Source organism: Centruroides sculpturatus, unplaced genomic scaffold (genome assembly GCF_000671375.1).
Source record: "Centruroides sculpturatus isolate CEXI.00-Female unplaced genomic scaffold, Cexi_2.0 scaffold434, whole genome shotgun sequence".
NCBI classification, from domain to species: Eukaryota; Metazoa; Arthropoda; class Arachnida; order Scorpiones; family Buthidae; genus Centruroides; species Centruroides sculpturatus.
The window spans coordinates 546,944-569,313 of record NW_019384694.1 but is presented as its reverse complement, the minus strand read 5'-3'; the positions used below and the strand labels follow the sequence as shown (position 1 = coordinate 569,313).

Here is a 22,370-nt window from a genome sequence, read left to right as displayed (position 1 = left end):
AAGTCTCCCAGATTTCTATCTAACAAAATTTGTTAGATAGAAATCTGGGAGAAATGCTGGTGACTTCACATGACAAACATTGTCATTTAATGACAGAGCAGTTTGATATAATTTTGTTGAAACTGAAACTATCATCAAAATTTGACTGGTTAAACAATTTGAGTGAAAAATTTGATAAATATTTAACTAACATTGTCAAGAAAGTGGACGAGCTTGCCAAACTCAAGTTATTCTTTTCAAAATTATTTTTCTTTTTATTTGTATCTTTTGGACACTTTAAACAATGATGTTAAAAAGAAAAATAGTGTTAGCTGGTTTTCAGGGAAGTGAATCCAAAATTCTGAATGAAGTATTGGAATTATTAAAATCTGTTAATAACATAATGGAAATTCTATCTTCCCAAAAAGTTGTTACAAAACACCAAGAAATAATTTGGTAATTGAGAAATTAGAATCCAAAACAGACAAAAGATTGTTTCTCAAGAATTTAAGAAGCATTTGTGTGAATGATAAATCTTTACTTACTAAATAAAAAATTGGAACTAATATAAAGTTTAAATATTTCAGTATTTATTTTTCATCTCATGGTTCATTTTCTCTTCATTTAGAGTAAGTATATATTATTAGATTCAAAACTAAAATTGTCTAATATTATAAAACTATTAATTAAAATATAAAATTATTTTTTGTTAAAAATTATTTTAGACTTTTTGATTCAATAGTTAAATTGAGAATAAGCTATATGTTCTCAATTTGAGATGCTAACTTCACAAAAAAATTAGAAAGGATCCAGTTATAGCTTTTTACATAAATTTTCCATTTGAATTGCTCAGTTGCTACTCTTGAATATACCTGAATTGTGTAGACTACCTGTTGTTATTAGTTTAATTCAAGGCTGTGGAGTCGGAGTCGTGGAGTTTTGGTGTTTTAGCTGGAGTCGGAGTCAGAGTTGTCAAAAAATCCACCAACTCCGACTCCTTTTTTACTTCCCAACTTGTTATGTATATAAAACGGAAAAGTATTGGAATTGTGTCAAATTTGACCCTCCAAGTTTTTTTGCAATCTACACATTTGGAGACCTCCCAAACCCCTCAAAAAAGTCAATATAAGTTGAAAAAATTTGCACGCATGTGTGTGTTGGCATCTAATTTGTTTAATTTCTTTATTTTCTGTTCTGAGATATTAAACAATATCTCAGAATGGGTAAAGTTTAAGAAACGAAATGTGGCACTGTAGCTTGCATATAAAGGGGCATTAATACTATTAAAAAATAAATAAAACTCGTCTCTATCCTCAAAGTAAGCTTTTTTTGTCATTTTATAATAGCACAGTAAAACCTGTTAAGATGTTCTCGCCTAAGATGTTAGAATGTATATGGGGACATGATTTAGTTCAACCACTTTGACTTAATAACTAACTCCTGTTTTGTTTTCTGAAACCATGTTTTAGTATTCAGAAATACTAAAACATGGTTTCAGAAAACAAATCAACTATGAGTTATTGGTTATAGAAACAGCAAATTCCATCAAGAAAAGAAAAATAATGTATACAGTTCAACAAATGAATACTACATACATCGCAAGGATACAAGTTGACTGGTGAGGGGCTAAGTGCCCGAAACGTGTAGAAGTACCTGTACAAACTGAATAAAGATGGAAAAAAGCAAAGTGTTTAATTAATAACACAATCTTGTGTTTAACAGTCAAAAACTAACTCATGTGTTAACCATCTGACTACGATTTAAAAACCACAGAAATTATTAGGCTTCAAACAGGGTAAACAAAATTATGCCCCCCAAACACACATCCACACATATAGAAAAAACCTCGAATCTTTTGCATATCTCGAAATTTCAAGGTGTCAGAGTCCAAAAATGTAAAAATTTGGGAGGAGTCATTTTTTGACCGAGTGCTACACTTTCCCTCTGTTATATATAACATCCAGAAAAGTAAAAATTATCGAATACATATTTATATATTACTTAGAGGAGTCTTTTATCTTTGGAATAAAAAGTTTCTACGTTCTATCTTTATTAGAACTCTGTTTATTGAATCTTTTACTCTGAGGTCACATGATGACATCAGAATTTCTGGGTCTCTTTCGGTAACATGTCCGCCCTTGGTCGGAGTTGGATGGTAAGGAAAAGTTGGAGTTGGGGTCGGTAGATTTTTACACGACTCCACAGCCCTGGTTTAATTAGAGTTTACTTTGCTTTCAGTTTAAAATTCTTGACCAACCATAAAGTGATTTTAAGAAATTTGTTTATAACAAATTAATGTTAATTCATAAAAAATCAACTATAAAGGTATTTATGTTTAAAAAAAAATAGTTGGTTTTTTCAGATATTTATTAATCTCAGCTTTCAGATGATAATCTCTTCTCTGTTAAGTTACTACAATCATTAAATTATAAAAATTGGTTATAGGACAGAATGTACAATGAATGGAAACACAGTATAACTGCATAATTTTCTTTTCTGCATTGACTTGCATCATCATCTGTAGTTCCAAAATACACTATATAGTCAAATCACTAGTGATACAACTCTGTTTGAATAAATATACTATCTTTTTGAATGGCTTTAGATTAAATATTATGAAGAATACTAAGTTTTCTTTTTGTGATTTGATAGTATAAAAGATTAAGAATGATCTATTTATTTCATGTGAATTGTTGTGAGCATTCAAAGAAATTTTTTTTGGATTGCCAGTCTTGTTTATATTCTTTGATTGATGATAACTTAAGTTTCATAACATTATAAAAACTTTACATGTTTTTCTTTATTCTTTAACTTTGTTAAAATAGTCTTATCATCTTACAAAATTTGTTTAATGATAATACATGAATTATGTTACTTTATATAATATGTAATGTTTTATGAATAAGACACATGTTTAAGATACATTTTTAAAGGCATTATCATATTTCCATAAAATATTAAAAATAATATAACTTATTATATCATTAACTGAAATAATACAAAACCTCACTAACCTGAGTATATAATCTTAATAATAATCCTTTATCATGAAGCAACTTCAAAAAATAATGGCTAGGAGTTGGCTGCATAAAATAAATTCAAACAAATCAAAAATTTAAAAATTAGTGATAAAATATATACATAAAGTTTTTATAATGTTTCTTTTTCATAGAAACATTAATTAAATATGTCAATTTTATTGAATTAAATTCTGATTTAACTTTAAATAACAACAACAACAGGATAAATATTAAAGATGTGAGAACCCAGGCTAGTGTAAATTTGACAATTTCAATCTTAATTTTTGGTCTAAAAAAATGGGGAGAGAGAAGTATTCCATTTCACAAATGCAGTCAAGGAACTTCATAAGGTTTCCCACAGATAGCACTTCCTCTGTAAGTGACAGAGCTTCCAAAAACTACTCATCGAGAGAAATGAGAGGAAAATCACAGATTGGAGCAACTGTCAACTTTTCCAAAAATGGGCATTAAAGTGGCAGGGGTAGGACCCTGAATACAAAGTAAGAGGACAGATGACGACACAGAGTTTACCTGCCTAAATTGTGTGTGTTAACTTCCTTGCTGTCTTTGACTGCCACTCTTCCCAAACTCCTGTCAATTTTTTCCACTGGACTTTCACTGCTCCTCTTCATGAACAAGTACCTGAATGTTACCAACAAAACAAGACCCTTCTTGACCCAGACCAAGTACTCCCTTCTTGAAAAGTCATGATCATCACCACTAACCATCCAGGTATTTATCAACTTATGTCCGAAATTGTAAATGCTCTCTCTCTCAGTTCAGCATACTTTTAGGAACAGATTCTCCCACTAATTCTATTCCCTTGTAAAATTCTTATAAACTTGACTAAATAAATTGTTGTTATAATGGTTTGATGCATAGTGGAGTGTGATATTTCCAGCATGCTGTCTCTTGACTACCTCCTCTATCCCAAACCTGTTCGTTCTCATACAAGTCTGCTTGCACAAAACTTATATACGAACGTAACTATCACAAAGGAAAAGTATGAATAATATGTGACTTTGCACATTGTCATATATTATTCATATTTCTAACACCACTGTGTCTTTTTGGGTAGACACAGAAACCTTTTTGTGCAAGCGGTCGCGTCTGTAGGTGCTTGGACTCTGAATGGAGAGGGCTTGAGCAAAAGAAGTGCACTTTTCAACTCGATTACAAAAAATAATACCCATTTATTGATTATATAAACTATTTACACATATACATAGGATAATAGAGAGTTCCATTGTAGCTTTTATATAGCATCATATAATGGATAAGGTTTATATAGCATAACATAATTCATTAGGCTTTATACTAATAGGTACTGTTTTAATGGGTTCCTAGCCAAGAGAGAGAGAGAGAGAGCTTACATTTTTAAGCATGATGCTAAATACCTTGATCGACTGAATCAGCTTGATCGAAGTCTTGGGGTTGCAAAACGTCCTGATGACGGGGTGGAGAGGTTTCAGCTAGGTTGGACAGAGTTAGGCTTCTTGAGAAATTAGTTCACTATCAAATGTTCGTTGCTAAGGCATCTACAGTGAACAACAATTGAAGGGATTGGCAATGGAGCACAGTTAAACTACACTCACATGAAAGGGAGGTGAATCAGTGAATTCTGTGTCTTCATCGGACACATTTTTTATTCTGGAGGTCCTCCCCCTCACTGTTCATGCCTTTCTTTGGGCCATGTTACCATTTTCAACTAATGGTGAATATTTGTTTGTTAGTTCCCAGTGATGCATTTGATGTGTCATCTGGAAAGGAAGTGACTCTGGGGAGAAAGATGTGATTATCCTCCGGTAATTAAATTGAAATTTTTTGCTGGGATTTAAACCAATTTAAGAAAATTTTGTTTTCTCCAAAATTTTCATCAAGTCTGGGCTCTCACAAATATACTGTATTTACTCAAATATAAGACAATCTCGCATATAAGATGAGGTGTCACTTTAAAGATCAAAATAAAGAAAATTAGATTTATTATTACAATTCTAATTTTATTTTGTTTAATCACAAATAAAATATCAAATGCATGTAAATGCACACATTGTCCAGCAAAAATTACTAGCATTTTAAACTTTAAGGAAAAATCTTGTAAAATTGGCAACATAATTTGTTCATGTAAAGCTGGATAATTGGGAGTCTTTTTTGCCAATTCGTAACAGTCAAATCCATTCTCTGTCAATTACATTTATGATTTTCTCTGAATTCTGATTTCCAAATAATCATGTTTTCACATGGAAATGAATTAAAACTTATGTCGGGCTCCCATGTAAAATTCAATTCAAAAGCTTTCTTTTCCTATTGCTATTCATCTTTACTCCTGACAATACACAAGAATGATTCAAACGACCCAGATAAAATACTTTTGTTTTTAAACACCAGAAGGTGAGAATCTGGTAAAAAAAAAAAAATGCAAATACACAGTTTTCAAAAATTATTGCAACAATGAAAAGAATCCTTCACTTGCAGGTTTTTGAAGCAGTGAAAAATGAATAAAAACCTCGTCTTATGAGAGTAAATACGGTAAATGTAAAACATTACATAAAGTGATATTCCAAAAATATAAATTACAAAATGGCTCTCAAATGATGCAGAGCAACTTTCCTCAAAAAGTACAGGAAGTGTCTTTCTCTAAAAAGTTTTCTTCTTATCCATTTCAGGTTTTTTAGTTAACATTTTTTATATACTACCTTTAATTTCACACTGTAGTCATCAGATATTTTTAAATGTTTACTTTTAAATGTTTTAATGTGTTAATGTTAAATTATTTACTTTCATTTATAGATTGAGTATTTTGTTTATTCCAAAGATTTTCAATAATGTTCACACTATACAAGATTTATTATAGAATTTATAATTTTGCTTATTCTGCTGTACCAAAACTTTTAAAATTATATTTTAATTTGTGTATTATTTAGTTACAGATATTAGTGAAAAGGAAAATCTATTGTGATTACAATATAAACCTGAAATTATATTCTCAAAATGTAATTTTTTAAATTTTGAAATTTTTTCACACACAGAATTGACACTTTTATTCCAATGGCTTTAAAATGACCCAGATCATATATTTATATTATTATTCAATTCAATAACTTTGTTTCATAATGAAGTAAATAAACATTAATGTAACTAACTTCTAATTTTAGTGAACAACACTGAACTAGATTATTTGATTATATTCAAGTAAATATCTTTAATTACCTTAAATTTTCCTGGATATAATTCTTTGGCTAATTGGAAGAATGGCTGAGGATTTTCCTAAAAATTAATTAAGTATATGATGAAATCATATTTAAAAAGAAGTAATTTATTACTAACATAAAAATTATCATCTAAAACTTTAGTTTCTCACTCTTAAAACATTTCTGCAATATATTTATCATTTGTCTTTTTTTCATATAATTTAGCTAAGTCAAATCAAGTCAATCAATTTGTGTTAAAGAAACTTTTGTATACAAAAATTTTAATTATTTAAACAAAAGAAAAGTAGTTTATTTTGACAAGATTTTAGCAGAATAAGCATTTTTATATATGGTTTAGTGGATAAAATTATTTTCTAAAACCTCACGTTTTTCTTAAGTTATTATAAATTTAGATACAATGTTGGACTAAATATCTGGCAAGTTTAGGACTGGAAATGGTCTGGATTTCTGAATTTTCCAGTTTTCTGAACATAGGCTAAATATGTACTTAAAATATAAAATAAACAATGCAATTATATTTAACAGATAGAAATTTAATATACTTCTACAGTAGAATCTGTCAGATCATTATTAATCCTCTTAAAATAAAAAATACTATGCTTAGTGTAATATTCATAAATAATGAAAATTAAAGAACAATTTTATTTAACATCTTTATTAATCTACTTAAAATTCTTCTGGCATCTTGCAAGGTGTATACCATAGAAACTGAAACAATGCAGCTGCATAGCAAACTATTTTTTGTGTGGCCCTCCAAAAATAGATGGTTTTCTGGAAGCCATATATTTGGTCCAATATTGTTTATATAAATTTACAATAAGTGTTTGAATAAATCAGAAATACAGATAATCTTGAATTAAAATACAACCCCTAGTCAAAAATACAGAATACTGTTATAAATTCCTGCAATTTAACATTTAAAAGGCAAGTTTTAAAAAATATTTTATGTCTGCTGGTTGATTGCATGTGTAAATTTTGATGGATATATTTACATAAGCATGTGTTAAAACGATATCAATTTTATGCATTATAAAAAAAAGTATGATTCATTTTACTAATCAGTAACAGAGATAAAAATATGAAATATTAGCATAGCAGAGACAAAAGTTTAAAATATAATAGTTCCATAGTAAAATGAATTCAGTGATACTGTTGTGTAATATCACATTCTGAGATTGAATCTGCAGAATTGTAATTGTGTTTTATGTTTGCATGCCTGAAACTATGCCAAAAACACCAGAATTGAGTGATGCAAAGAAAATTAATTTCATATTATAAGCATGGTAAAAAGCAAAACATGTACAATGTACACAAAGTGCAGTGTCTAGAATTATAGCCAAATATAAAGCACAAAGAACTATTTCCAATCAACATAGATGAAGATATCTCTGCATAACTATGGCTCAAGAAGACAGAAATCTCATGAAAATCATTAAAGGAGGACATTTTAAGTCATCCAGAGATATAACTGCTGAATAGAAAACAGCTGGTATGGATGAATCTGAAAAAAATCTCACATGAGGTTAAATGAACATGGTAACAAATCAAGAAAAACAAAGCAGAAACCTTATGTGACTGAGATGTATAATAAAAAGTCTTCAGTGAACAAAAGCCTACCAGAGTTGGGATTTGATGCATTGGAAACAAGTTATGTTCTCTGATGAATCACATATTTCATGGAATATGGAGATAACAATGGCAGCAAAATTTGGAGAAAACCCAATGAAAAGTTTGTCAGAATACCTTGTTTCTAAAACAAAACTTCAAATGGAATTACTGTTTAAAGTGCCATGACAGTAACAGGACCTGGACATTTGGAAATCGTCAACACTACAGTGAATACAAAGCTTTATTTGGAAATTTTATATAATCTTGTGCTAAAAAAGCAGAGAAACACTTTAGTGACTCCAACTTCATCTATGAAGATGACAATGCATCAGGCCACCATGCTAAAACAATACACCAATAGTTTCTAAATAAAAACATTTCACACTTAGATTGGCCACCAAACAGCATGTATTTAAATCCAATAGAGAATTTGTGGAATGTTTTGAAGAAATTGGTTTGAAAAAAAAATTGGCTTCATTGTCTGAATTGAACAGCACTATTCAAATCTGGACAGAAATACCTACAAACTTATATGAAAAGTTAATCACTTCAATCCTGAGATGTATTAAAGTAGTAATAAAGGCCAAAGGCAGTCCCATGCAGAATTAATTTACTTTATTCCATTTATATGTCTCTCTATTATGTTCCATATTTTTGTCTGATGTTATTCAAGTGTTTATGCTGTTTCTTACATTTTTAATATAATTGCTTTCATCTGTTTTTTGTTGTTACTTGCACAAGACTGCAAATAAATTTTGTTAAAAAGAATTAATTATCTAATGTCTGTTTTTTTTTTTTTTTACATTTTAAGTTGAAATGTACACTGCAAAGTGAACATTATTCCATACTTTCGCCCAGGGATTATAATTCTCTTCTGACACTTTTCATTGTAAGTCAGTTTGGTCTTAACTATAAAAATAATGGAAATAAAGAAATATGGTTTCCAAGACCAAGCATAAATCTATGTAATACTTTACATGTATATTGTAATCAGTTATTGTAGGTACATACCATATACAATACAGTGATCTGTTGTATACATTTGTATACATTGGTTTGAAATGTATTGCACTTCCCATCAATGTGTACAACAAATGTTTAGAATTTATTAACACTTTGTATACACTTTGTTAACACTGAGTATTGATGAAGTGATTAACTTATCTTCACCTATATTCATATAAAGTTAACAAGGCCCAAGGCAAAAAAGCCATATGTTACAGCTATGACTCACAGCCTGGCAGAATGCACAGCTACAGAATCTTCCTCCCCTCTTAAAATGCACATTCCACATTGTGCATCAGCTAGTTAAGAATGGCAGAGAATACCAACTTTTACATTATATGGCCTGATTTCCTTTCCATTTCTGTGTTAGACAGGTTCCACTGTATATAGTTCATTTACATTGATTTATACAGAAAATTCAAGGGACAAAGAAATCTGTTAATGACAAGTTTTTGCTATACAGTTCTGTTATAGACAGGTTTGACTGTAGTTTCATCAGGTTACAGGAATGAACAATAGATTATACCAGCAGCAGCAAAGTTGGTCACTTTAGTCATTATAAATCTTCTGAGAGTGTGGACTTGGCTTTGTCACCTGCCTGGATTCTTTATTATTGTCCACTGATATTATCTATAACTACCATATAGAATTAACAGACCTTTTATTGCATGTTACAATGCTAAGCAAAAATGAATGCTTTTATATCTTTTCAGGAGAGAAATACATACATTCAGATAGTTTCCCTTGTTTTTGTTTTTCAACTTGTGGATCATTCATTTATTCAACTTTATAACCTTTCCTAGACGAGTCAGACATCTGGAAACTATCAAATAATAAGCAGTTTAGCAGACATTTTTTGAATAATTTTTACTTGGGTCAGTTGCTCAGTTGGTCATTGTCAACTGTTTCAATCACCTCATCATATCATTCATTTTGCAGACTTATATCTACTGCACAGAATTTTTGAAACCAGCATGTTATGTTATGTTAAACCTCAGTTTTAACTCAAAAATTACAGGTGAAAATAGACTCTCATCTCAACATTCCTCCCATAATAATTTTGTAAACAAATGCAATTTTTATTTGAATTGTTTGATTCCTGTTGTAATAACAGAATTGTTTGTTTATTCCTGTTGATTTATGAATAACGTTTGAGCTTAACATCCGTAACTGTCAATGAGAAGTACACACACACACCATCTGATTTAAAACAATGAGGGTTTTAAAAATCAACAAACATCTCCAAATATCAAATTCAGCATCAAATTAATTGTTGATGTTGATCTTTTACAGCCTGAAAAGATCTATAATTTCATCTAGAAACAGAGGAGGGACCAATTGAGTTGTGAGGAAGAAAGTTTGAAACCAATCAGAATGTAAGATTGAGGGATTAATATATGAAATCATTGTCTCAATAATACAGAGCACTTTTTCAGTTTTTGTCTGGTCCACCATTGTTCTTTGTATGTCACTGACTCCTTTTCTATTTTGTTGGTATGACTAGTGTGTGTATTTATCTGCAGGATTTGACTTTGAAGTCCTTTTCCAAACAATCATGTTCATCACTGGATATCCAGCACCCTCTCTCATTTGGAGATTCATCTAAACTCTCTTCACCAGAATCAGGACAAAGCATCCTTGGAATTTCTCTTTTGGGAATAATTGTAACATTCCAAGTTACAATTATTCCCAAAAGATCTCTCTCTCAATAAATGATATTTTAACAGATTGATGAATCATCTTTCATCCCAAATGCATGCACCCATAAACATGATCTTTTTTCACTTGTGCCACTCACTCATGTCTTTCCAGTTAAAAAAATAAAAAATTTTTGTTCTTCAGTATCTGATTGTGATTATGATCATGTGACCTATACAAATATGGTTAAGTAACATGGCCAACTTTAAAGCCCACTTACATGTTTCTCAAAAAACACTAAATAAAGCTAGTCTGTACAATACACATACAAAATCAGCACTTGTTATCAGACATAACACATTACATACAGATTATTTCATTCCATGAAATAGATTCAACTTTCTCATGGTGTGAATTAACCATTTCATATGAAACAATCTGATAGTTAGAAAAGCATTATAAAATATAAACTACCCATATCTTATTTGTAACTGGAAAATGAATGAAAGTGTTAGTCAAAATTAAACTAAAGTAATATTTTGTCAAAATCTATCAAAAAAATGTTCTCCTTTATGTTTTTCTGCATTAAAATAAGATCCATAAAGTTAGCTATGAAGTATAATTGACTGTCTTAGCCCTATTTGTGTCAACATAAAAAAGTAGAGGAAAAAAAGGCCAAACAGAACATTAAGTGCATATTATCATCACAGACATGACTACAGTTATAGCAGAAAATTCAACTTAATTTGAGTCTTTGCAAAAATCTTATGTACCAAACAACAATAGCATAATTAAGTTGAACAATCATGATATAAAATGCGGAGACAAATGACAGCACTTAATTAGATATCAAGTTTTCAAAAATGTACTTCTGCAAAACCAAAATTTATGATTAGTTTTATCATCTTTAATTACTTCATAAATTAAAAAAATTTGTGTAAAGTATCATTCAAAAATATTTGAAAAAACTAAATTGACTTTCTTACTGAAAAATGTTCAATGAATTTCTCCAAAGCTGTTCTAAGGTAAAAGGAAAGTTAGTTTTGTTGATATGCAAGTTATTCAAACAAAAGTCATTGTTTGAAGGAAATTAGAAAGTGTATTGGAAACTTTACTAATAGAAAAAGACATTATCATCTGTATAACTACATAGAAAAGACAAAGTATGAGTATATTCTAAATGCCTTTGATCTGAGATTCTTACAAAAAACATAACAAACATATTTTAATTACTTAAAAAACAGCACAACCAAATAATATATAATTATATAAAATAATATTTTTCTCATACATCTTATAATAAATTATGTAATTATTTGAACAATTTTACACTTTTGAAATAAAAATAATTAGTATTATACAATGAAATAATTTTCTGAAATTTTTAAACAGAAGTTTGACATTGTATTTTCAACAAAACTTATTCCAGTAATATAAAAATAAAACTTATAAATTTTTTTAGAATGCTGTAATTATACAAAAAAAGATAACATTTGTAATATTTAAACCCATAATATAATTTTATTGAAAGTACAAGATCAATAGCTGTTGACAGATATATTTCATTGAAAAATTGCAAGAGATACAAAAATATTTTTTCATTTAGCTATAATACAGTATATAAATTATTATAAATGATTTACCTTACCCTGAAAAAGACAATATCAAACATACATTCAGGTGTTGGTAAATTGTACTTTTTTAAATTTGCATATAAACCACTTTTTGGACTTCGAAAATCTGGAATTCCAGCAGCTAGACAAATTTTAAAATGATACTTTCAATCAAATTATCTTAAATAACTATAATTAATTATTATTATAATAAAAAGAAACATAAGACGAATACTCTTATTTGATTTATAAAAGCCACAAAAATTATATTATGTTACTGAGTTTAAAAACTATAATAATATAAATTAGTATTAAGAGTTATTAATATATTATGATATATAAAAAATAATGGGTTGAGTCATAAACTGAACTTGTCCCTTAAACTGAGTATTATTATTGGCTATTAGCAAATATTCTCTAAATGTATATTTTAACACTAGTGTCAATAATGTAATAAAATATTGTTTTTTGAATTCATTTAAAATGAAACACTTGAAAGTACATATATGCCATATCATGTTGTGGGATTTTAAACTCCGTAATAACACTGCATAAACAGCAAAATGATTTACAATGTCTACGGCAGTGGAGTAACTTCAGACAGAGTGATTCAAAAGTGGTTTATAAAATTCTGTTCTGGGGATTTGTCCTTAAAAGATGAAGAAAGACCAGGCCTCTTCTCAGACTTTGATGACAATGTTTTAAAGGTCCTCATTAAGAACTCACAGCAAACAGGAGAGTTAGCAGAAAAGCTGCACACATCCCAATCATCCATCAATCATCACCTCCAAAAACTAGGAAAAGTGAGCAAGCTGCAAGTTTCAGTTCTGCATAACCTCAATGTATGAAATAAAGCCAGAAAGAAAGTTGATAGCTGCTACCTTGTTTTCTTGGATAAAGAGGAACCTTTTTTGGCAAAAATTGTTATTGATGATGAAAAGTGGATCATATATGAAAATGTCACTTAAAAAAGATAATAGGTTGAACAAAGATGATTAGCTTCAACTGGACCCCAAGCCCAGTGTGCATGAAAGAAAGATTTTGTTGTGTGTATGATGGGATCATCAAGAAATTATCCATTTTGAGTTGTTGCCATGCAATGAAACTGTTACTGTAAATGTATATGTTCAACAGTTAGAGCAGCTTTGATTAAAACTTCAAGAAAAAAGTTCCGCACTTGTTAACAGAAAAAAATCACCTTATTCAGGGACGTAGCCATGGTGGAGCAGGGTGGGATGCTTGCCCCTTTCCTGGCTCATTTAGTCAAACAAAAATTATAGGTCAATAGGTTATAATAGTATTGCATGGCAAGAAAGCATGTTTGAATCATGGCGGAAAGACGCCATATTATTGGTCAGTGACAGGAGTGCTTTCCAGTGAACGAGTAAGAAATTGGTGGTTCAAGGTCTGGATGGTCTGTGGTAACACTCAAAGATTATAGAATGTTCGAGGTTCAGATTTAGTGGGAAAGTTCTAGTACCTTCTGTTCCGTATTTAAGTGCTTCAATCAGTGTGAGTGAGTCAATTGAGTGAGATGATGCATTTGAGCTTGTTCAGAACATACCGTGAGTGAGGTTTATTTGAAACATTGTTGTGCTCATGTGCAATACTGGATTTCTTACGTTGTTTTTAATAGAAGTGCTGTATTTACTTCTATTGTATGTTGTAAGTGTTTTAATAAATCCATAACCATTTTTTGCACGTTTATTTCATTTTTGGACCGCAATCCTGTAACAATAGCAATCTAAAATGGATATTAGAAACTTTTTTAGCACGAAAGGTATATATCTATATTATTTTCATTTAAGTCAATGAGTTGCAAAACAATCTAATTAAAGCAACCTAAAATCTTCAGGAAATGCAAAGACTGTTTTTTTGTTTGTAATAGTGATTTTGATGTTGTCTTTATTATTGAAATTTTAAAAAAATTCATACAATCTAAATATATAAAATTGCTTGTCCTGACTGACTGAATGACTCACTCATTCAGTCACTGATTCATCATCGCCCAGAGCAGACCGCTTAACCTAAAGAGGTGAAATTTGGTAGACAGTTAGGGTACGTCATGGAAACGCTCACTAAGAAGGGATTTTTTTAAATTCCCTGGTGGGGGGGGAGAGGGAGAGCATTAAGGCTTAACCGGAACAACAGCTTCTACTGTACTATTTTAGATGCGATTTTTTGTTTTTATCTGCATTTTAGTAGGGTATACCATGGCAATGCACACTAAGAAGGAATTTTTTAAAATTCCCCCGCGGGGGAAAAGGATTTAGTCTTCATCGAGTACTTAGGTGTATTAAATTAATAACATTTCAGACATTGTTATAAATATTTTTATATATTTCAATTTTAAAAATGTTCGAACCGTTTTAAATTCGAATTTGTTATTGCATATTCGTATTGTATGCGTTTTAGTAGGGTATGCCATGAGAATGGACACTAAGAAGGGATTTTTCTAAATTCTCCCGCGGGGGGAGAGGGAGAGGATTAAGCTTAACCGGAAGAATGGCTTCTACTGTACTATTTTAGATGCGATTTTTTGTTTTCAACTACGTTTAGTCTTCATCGAGTACTTAGGTGTATTAAATTGATCACATTTCAGACATTGTTTAAATATTTTTATATATTTCAATTTTAAAAATGTTCGAACCGTTTTAAATTCGAATTTGTTATTGCATATTGATTCGATTATAGAACAATTGTAAATGTTTCAGAAAATTGATCAAATTGAAAATAATTCGTTTGATTCTCGGCAATTCTCATCATTCTCAGCGGTAGGTGTTATATAACAATTACTATGGTTGTTGAAATACTGAATATAAATGAGGTTTGCTTGCAAAATCCGCGCAGGCAAAGCCGCGAGTAACAGCTAGTACTAAATAAGGAAATAATAACAAGTATACCACACTCCAATAATTTTAAACAACAACTGAAAATTGTAATTAGCTACTTTTGCAACAGTTTTGCTTAATTAGATGTTTTGAAATGGTTGATTTTGCAACTAGCTACTTCTGCTAGATGCAAATAATAAAACAAATTTGTACAAAATATTCAAGGTATTAAAGGTTTTTTTAAGGTTGAAGTTTCTAGTGTAGAGAGTCCATTCAAAAGCTTAAATTCTTAGTTCTTTTAATTTTTTGAGAAGGATAGTAGTGGTTATTTATTTTCTTTTAGGGAGACAGAAGAGGAAACAACCAGTTAATAGTAGTAGCGAAAGTGATAGTAGTGGAGAAGAGAAATTGAAGCAGAATGTTGGCATTTGCACAACTGCACCTATTGCTGTTTTAAGTGCATCTTCACTACCATCTGATTCTGGTGCACAGGATCAAACGTATTTTGATAATGATGTGGATAATGATGGCTTGGACATTCGTTTAGTATGACCACATCCCAAAAAATGGAAGTTTTAAAAAACTGTTGGTCACAAACTCCAAGTTACGACTTTGCTAAGGATGCTATGCAATTAAAATGAAAATTCAAATACAGCTGTTGGCAGATTATGCTCCTGGCATATTCCAAGAAATTAAAGGACGCATTGTGCATTTACTGTGTGTTGTTTCCACCAACTAATGTGCATGGTGTTTTGGGTTCTTTCATAGTGAGACCCTTTACTCGCTATAAGGACATGCACGAATTTGTGAAATCTCACACATCACTGCAGTGGTACAAATTGGCCGCCACAGCAGCAAAATGTTTTGTTGAAAATATACTCATTGATATACAGCTGATTTCTGTCCACCAACAAGAAAATTGTTGCATCAATAATTTTGACTGTGATGTTTTGTGATACACATAACCTATCTTTGAGGAGCAAAGAACATCATGAAGGTGTTTTTGAAGACTTGATCAAACTCAAAATTGATGCTGGTGACCACATTTTAAAACAGCATATAGAAAAGGGAGCAAAAAATGCCACTTATATGTCACCACAGATTCAAAATGAAATAATCAGCCTATGTGGTGACATCATTAGAGACGACATCACTACTGATGTAAAGAAAGCATGTACTTACAATATCCTGACAGACGAGAGCAGTGACATATCAGGAAAAGAGCAACTTTCCATTCACAGGGTTAGATTTTTTGACGAAGAAAAGATGATTGTTCGTGAGGAATTTCTAGGTTTTGTAGAGTTGACTGACATGGATGCAAAATCTGTAACATCTTCAATTAACAACTTTGTAGAAAAGGTATGCCTTGATCCAGAAAAGTGCATCTGACAAAAATATGATGGGTGTTCTACTATGGCAGGAAATGATGGTGGTGTCCAGAAAATTCTTTGATAAAGTATATGAGAGCATTATACTTTCACTATGCTAGCCACAAACTGAACTTAGTTGTAAATGTCTTAAATGAAATAGCAGTGATATGAAATATAGTCTTCACAATAAAAGAAATAATGAGATTCTTCCGAGAATAGGCCCTTTGTCAAAAATGCATACCGAATATACCAATGCCCTGTGAAACACATTGGTCTCAAAAATATAAAAGTATCGCCACATTAAAGGAACATTATGTGCAAATCATTATGGTGCTTGAAAAACTATCAACAGATGGTAACAATGCAATGAGAAAAGCTGCTTTTCAAATGCATTGTGCTGCTACAAAATCAGAATTCATTGTTAGTGTTTGTTGCATAGCAAAATATTCAGCACTCCTGCAACTGGTGGTAAATGCTCTTCAGTCAAAAAGTGTGGACTTACTTCAATGTGCAAATCGCATAAAAAAATCACAGACATCATGAGAAAACACCGTGGAAATGCAGTTGTTGAAAGTCAAAGTGTTATAGCAGAGGCTGAAATAATCGCCGAGCATCTTGGAACAGATTTCAATAAACCACGAGTAATAAATCTTCAGAAACATCATGCTAATCCACCAGCACATACTCCTAGCAAGTTTTAGAGATCACTAATTATTCCGTACATAGATTCATTAATAATGTATCTGGAACAGTGTTTTTCTAAGGAGAACTAGTCCACTTTCTCATTGCTTACATCGTAGCCTCACGTAATGCTTGATATGACATATGAGGCTTTTTAAAAAAACTATAATTATTTGTAGTTACTACAATTTGAATGATTTCCTCAGTGAAGCTGAATTTTGGTACAACCAATGGAAAGAAAAGAAATGTGCCAAATTCTGAACTGAAGGAGATAGAACTAGGTGCACTAGTTACAGAAATGCAATTGTTCTACCCATCCATAAAACAGGCACTATGTATCTCACTTGCACAGCCCTGCACAACGTGCTCTATCGACAGATCCTTTAGCACCTTACGCAGGGTAAAAACTTTGATTTTGTCAACAATGACAGAAAATTGGCTTGTTGGTCTTTGTATGATGAGTGTGCATAAAAAAGGTTCTGGAGGCTAAAATATAAATTTGAGGAAGAAATTTTGACAAGATTTAGTCAGAACTCCCATAGGCTAGTGCTGAAATAAGATTTAGATAGGTTCAAATAGCATTGCAACTAATTACTTTTAGCATTTTCAAATGTTCAAATAAAACCATTTTTTTAATAAACAACATTATCTTATTTTTGCCCCCTGAAGAAAATCCTGACTATGCCCTTGACCTTATTGCATGACAATGCTAGGTCGCACACAGCAAAGATTACACAATAAAAAATTTTGGACTTTGGCTGGTCTGTTTTGCCTCATCCACCATATTCACCGGACCTGGCATCAAAAGATTTTCATTTTTTCTAGACACTGCAGCATTCTTTACAAGGGAAACATTTCCAAAATGATGACCAGGTTCAGGAGTTTGTCCAGGAGTTTTTTGATTCAAAGCTACCAGCATATTATAATTTTGACAGGTTGTCCAAAAAATTACTATGAATATGTATTAGATTAAAGTCTATTGTTGTACATTTTATTGGCAAATAAATTTCAGTTTAGAAAACCAAACTCATTTATAACTCAACCCTATACATACACACACACACAATTGTTATGTAAGATGTTTCATTTATTTAACAATAAAATTCATTCTGTATTTACTGTATTCTGTGTAAACATTCTGTAATTTTTATTAATGCATTTACTATGTACTATGTTATTTCTCAGATGTACAGAAGACTACACTGGTAGAAACAAACTTTTTACTTGGCAAAGCCATTCAAATTACATTGACATATTTACTATCATTGAAAAACATATCTTTTGAACAGAATTCAACCATTAGTGATTCCTTATTCATTGATCCAAAGTGATTAAAGAATAACTAGCAAGTGACATGATATCACATCATTCATAGATATATTGCATATCCATACTTAGCATTGAATATAAATATTTTCAATATTTCCTGATTTCTTATTTAAAATACTCTTATATAAATTATTTTTACAATGTAATTATGTAAAATGAAATAACGTATTTATATGTATTGTATATAATTTTTATTTAATAAAAATCAAATGATTTTAAATTTTAAACTTATTTTATATTAAAAACAAAAATAAGATATCATTAATTAATTAAAGTTAAAAAAAATCATTAAATCAATGTTAGCAGGAAATTATTTATAGTTGCACATATTTATATTGCTTGAATAGTAAATTACCCAATTTATAAATAATAACTTATTTAATCATTATTATTTGAAAAGATTTATATAAAAAATATTTTGGAAAATTTCTTGGAAAATATTTAAACTTTAAAAAATAAATATATTTTTTTTCAATTTAATTTAATTTGAAACTTGTTTTAAATTTAAATATTTTAAATTCATTCTGTCATTTTAGGAATTATTTTTAAGAAATTATTCATCATTTGTGATAGAACATTACTTCAAAAAATATCTCATAAAAGCAATCTAAAATAATAGCGAAAGCATCTGTTATTTTCAGTGTAAGATAATTCCTTTAAAAATTTTAATTAATTTAAATAATTTTAAAATTATCATCATCATTCCTTAATGTGAACACAATATACTATCTGTTATCTGGTTTTGTAACTACAGTAGAGCATTGATTATCCTAATATCGATCAACCGAAAGCTTTCCAGTCGACAAATTTAAATTTCCACTAGTGCTGTGGCACTGCAATCTTTGGCTATGTCTTGGGCTACTCCAATATTATTTTTGTTGGTGTGGTGTTTTAGCTGGCAGGACTGGCGCGACCATGAGAGGGTACATAAGGACGTGCCAGGATTTGAACGAATTTCAACATGGAATAGGTTAATATATTTTTTTGTACAACCCCAGTCCCCAATTGATTTGGATAATGAATGCTCTACTGTACTTTAGTAGCTAGTAATATGAAATTTTTATAAGTTAAAATATAATTTTTATCTTCATTTTTTACTTTATATTTCATTAATTTTATTCTAGCTATTTCATACTGCTCACAAAATTTTATTTTTAAAAATAAATTTTAATATAAATGCCATTAAAATAATTACTTTTGATACAAGGTGTTTTAAATTTTAATGTAAATTTAAAGAAAGAAAGTAAATAATTTGTAAAAAAAAATTAGGTAAATTTTCAAATTTAATAATATTTAATTAAAAAAATTAAATAGTTTTATTTCAACTATTTTAAGTTGAAATAAGATATTCAAAACACTAATTTATAATAAGTGAATATATAAAAATCTTACATGTGGAAATTCCAGCTCCAACCATAACAATTATATTTTTACCTATAAAAATGAAAAAAATATGTCTTTATTAATAATTATTTGCACTTAGACATAATCAACAGAAAATAATAAATTGTTTGCTAGCAATTTAAAACAACTCTAATACTTAGAAATTTGAAAGGTGTTTTGCTATTATAATAATAGTAAAATACCTTTGCAAATTTCTTTTAAAGATATTATAGTACTTGTACTTTGTTATAGTTCTTCTTTGCAGTCTTTTAAAGCTAAGTTTATAATTAATCAACAAAACCTGAAATAGAACTAAATCATAAATGACAAAATATTTTAAGAAATAAAATTAGAAATGGAAGACTATTGTACAAATCTATCCATAAAGATACCATTATCAAGATTTTAACTTTGAACACCATTTTCAATCTATCATTATCATTATTAATTTCCACTAAAGAAAATCAAAAATTTGTCCAGATAAGTATTAAATAGAGGGAATGATAATAGTCTGTTTTTGCATAATGATTCAAAACTTTTCATATCTATTTCTTGAAATGGAGATATAACCAAAAAAAATTTTTTTAAACCAAGTTTTTGAAATCTTACATTCAGTTCAGTGTTTAAAGTTTCAACCAATTGTAATTTTATTTTTTATATTTATTTGAATTTTTCTGTTAGACATCATATTTATAAAACTATTTAAAGAAAGAAAAATCAAAGAATGATCATCTTCAGCTTGATGTATAAGATCACTTGAGATATTTTAAGGTTTATCAATTATCAAATTAGTTGCTTATAGTTGCTTATTTATGGAACTAAACCTTAGTAAAGTCTTTTAAAGATAAGATTAAGCAACATATAACATTATTTTCTAATTTTTCCATTAAATTTTTACAATTATATTCAAATACACTTAAAACATTTTCACAGTTCACAGAGATAAAACAGTTCATTAAAACTTCTAAAACTATCTTATGCAATTATAAGTAATGCATTATACTTTTCATTATTATTCTTGCATAATGTAGAAAATTTATTTAGTAACACACTACTTGTACTTTTCATTATTATTCTTGCATAATGTAGAAAATTTATTTAGTAACACACTACTTGTGTTGACTGCATTTAGAACTCTTCAAATTATCAGTTCCATATCATCCATGACCTTCCTTATTGTTTTGCTGGTGAGCATGTCTTGATAAACAACACAATGTAAGCAAAACATTTCATTGTGATAGCTTTTATTAAACAAATTTAGTACACCAGTTCTTTCATTTTTTGTTACTACTGCTTACTATCAGCAGTTGCAGCACATTATCTGTGGAAACATTTAGTTTTTTTAAATCTTTAATTACATTATAAATATTCACTGCTTTGGGACATTCTTTTAATGAAATGAGACATAAGAACTTTTCAACAGATTTAGTGCTATCAGTATCAAAGTATCTTGCAGAAGTGACTAGTTTTTATTACATCATTACTTTCACCTAAGCATAAACTACAAAAAAGGATTTTTATTCATTGATTCACTTAAACATAACCCATAAACATAATTAATTCCTAATTTGTCATTAAACTAAATCACTATTGAGAGCATATTTCTAAACATTTTGTTTTCAGGCTCTATGAACAAAATTATTTACCAATTGTTACCAGAATCATCAATCTTTGAGAGTGGCTTAGAGAATGACTGCCAAATATTGATGATGATGTTCACTGTTATCAACCAACTGATCACAGTGGCGTAGCATAGTAGGGGCGGCAGGAGCAGCCCGCCTCGGGCGGCAAAATTTCACAATAAATAATAATAATATCTTGTAAAAGTTTGAACTATTTTATCCCATATTTACATCCCACCTGCAATTTGGACCAATTGAAATGAGCACGGAATGGTCCGGGAATTGACTCAACGTGCAGGTGAACTATTAATTTCACCCGGGGATGCAGTGCGCAACCTGTCGACCTTTTTTTTTTATTATTTTTTTTTTTATATTTTGCTTGTACAATTTATTTGTATTCATATACACCTCCAATATCCAATGGAGCTATTTTAAACAAGTGGCTACACTGGCAAGTAAATTTTCATTACTTGTTCTGATACGAAACTGAATTTTAGTCTTTTAAATTGAGATACCTAAATAATGGAACGGCGAAATTTTCCTCCACCCTGGGCGGCTGACACCCACGCTACTCTGCTGACTGATCAGTAAGCATTTCCAAACAGACTCTTATACAGTATGTATAAGACTAACATAATATTTAGTATGAAAGACTAACATAATATTTAGTATGAGAAAAAATTTAAAATCATAATTAAATTTCTTTACACCTATGTAACTTTAATATAACTTTTATGTATTGAAAATGACTACAGTAGAGCATCCTTTATCCAAATCAATTGGAGACTGGGGTTGTTCAGATAACTTATTTTTTTGAATAACCAATTATGTATGAAAAAATATATTAACCCATCCTATCCTGAAATTTTTCTCCATTGCGTGTCGCTTTGTGTTGAATTTTCATCGATGTTAAGCCTAACATAAACTTTTTAAAATAATAATCGTAGCTATTGTATCGTTAAAAATTATTTCTTTATTTTGTACAAACAAAATAAATATATTGAAAAATATAAAAACAATAAAAAGTTATACTTCAGAAGTTAATTTAGTATCAAAAACGTAAAATATTTGAGTAGCCC

At 29.7% G+C, this 22,370-nt stretch overlaps 2 protein-coding genes across 3 annotated transcripts in view; one reads left to right on the top strand and one right to left on the bottom strand.

Annotated features, from left to right (window-relative positions):
- LOC111627411 (NAD-dependent protein deacetylase sirtuin-2-like) overlaps nt 1-22,370 on the bottom strand; it is a 65,897-nt gene that overhangs the window by 9,371 nt on the left and 34,156 nt on the right. For both annotated transcript variants that reach the window (XM_023370978.1, XM_023370979.1), the window contains exons 7-10: nt 19,679-19,720; nt 12,111-12,217; nt 6,210-6,266; nt 2,994-3,062 (exon numbers count right to left, since the gene is read on the bottom strand). In XM_023370978.1, the coding sequence (XP_023226746.1) occupies nt 2,994-3,062; nt 6,210-6,266; nt 12,111-12,217; nt 19,679-19,720 (275 nt within the window). The remainder of the gene's footprint in view (nt 1-2,993; nt 3,063-6,209; nt 6,267-12,110; nt 12,218-19,678; nt 19,721-22,370) is intronic.
- Nucleotides 14,821-16,295, top strand: LOC111627412. Its single transcript, XM_023370980.1, has one exon. The coding sequence runs from the start codon at nt 15,852-15,854 to the stop codon at nt 16,293-16,295; it is 444 nt and encodes a 147-aa protein (XP_023226748.1). The 5' UTR covers nt 14,821-15,851.

Excerpts from the sequence above, each read along its gene's own strand:
- LOC111627412 (XM_023370980.1), top strand. The coding sequence starts at position 15,852 with ATGTTTTGTGATACACATAACCTATCTTTGAGGAGCAAAGAACATCAT.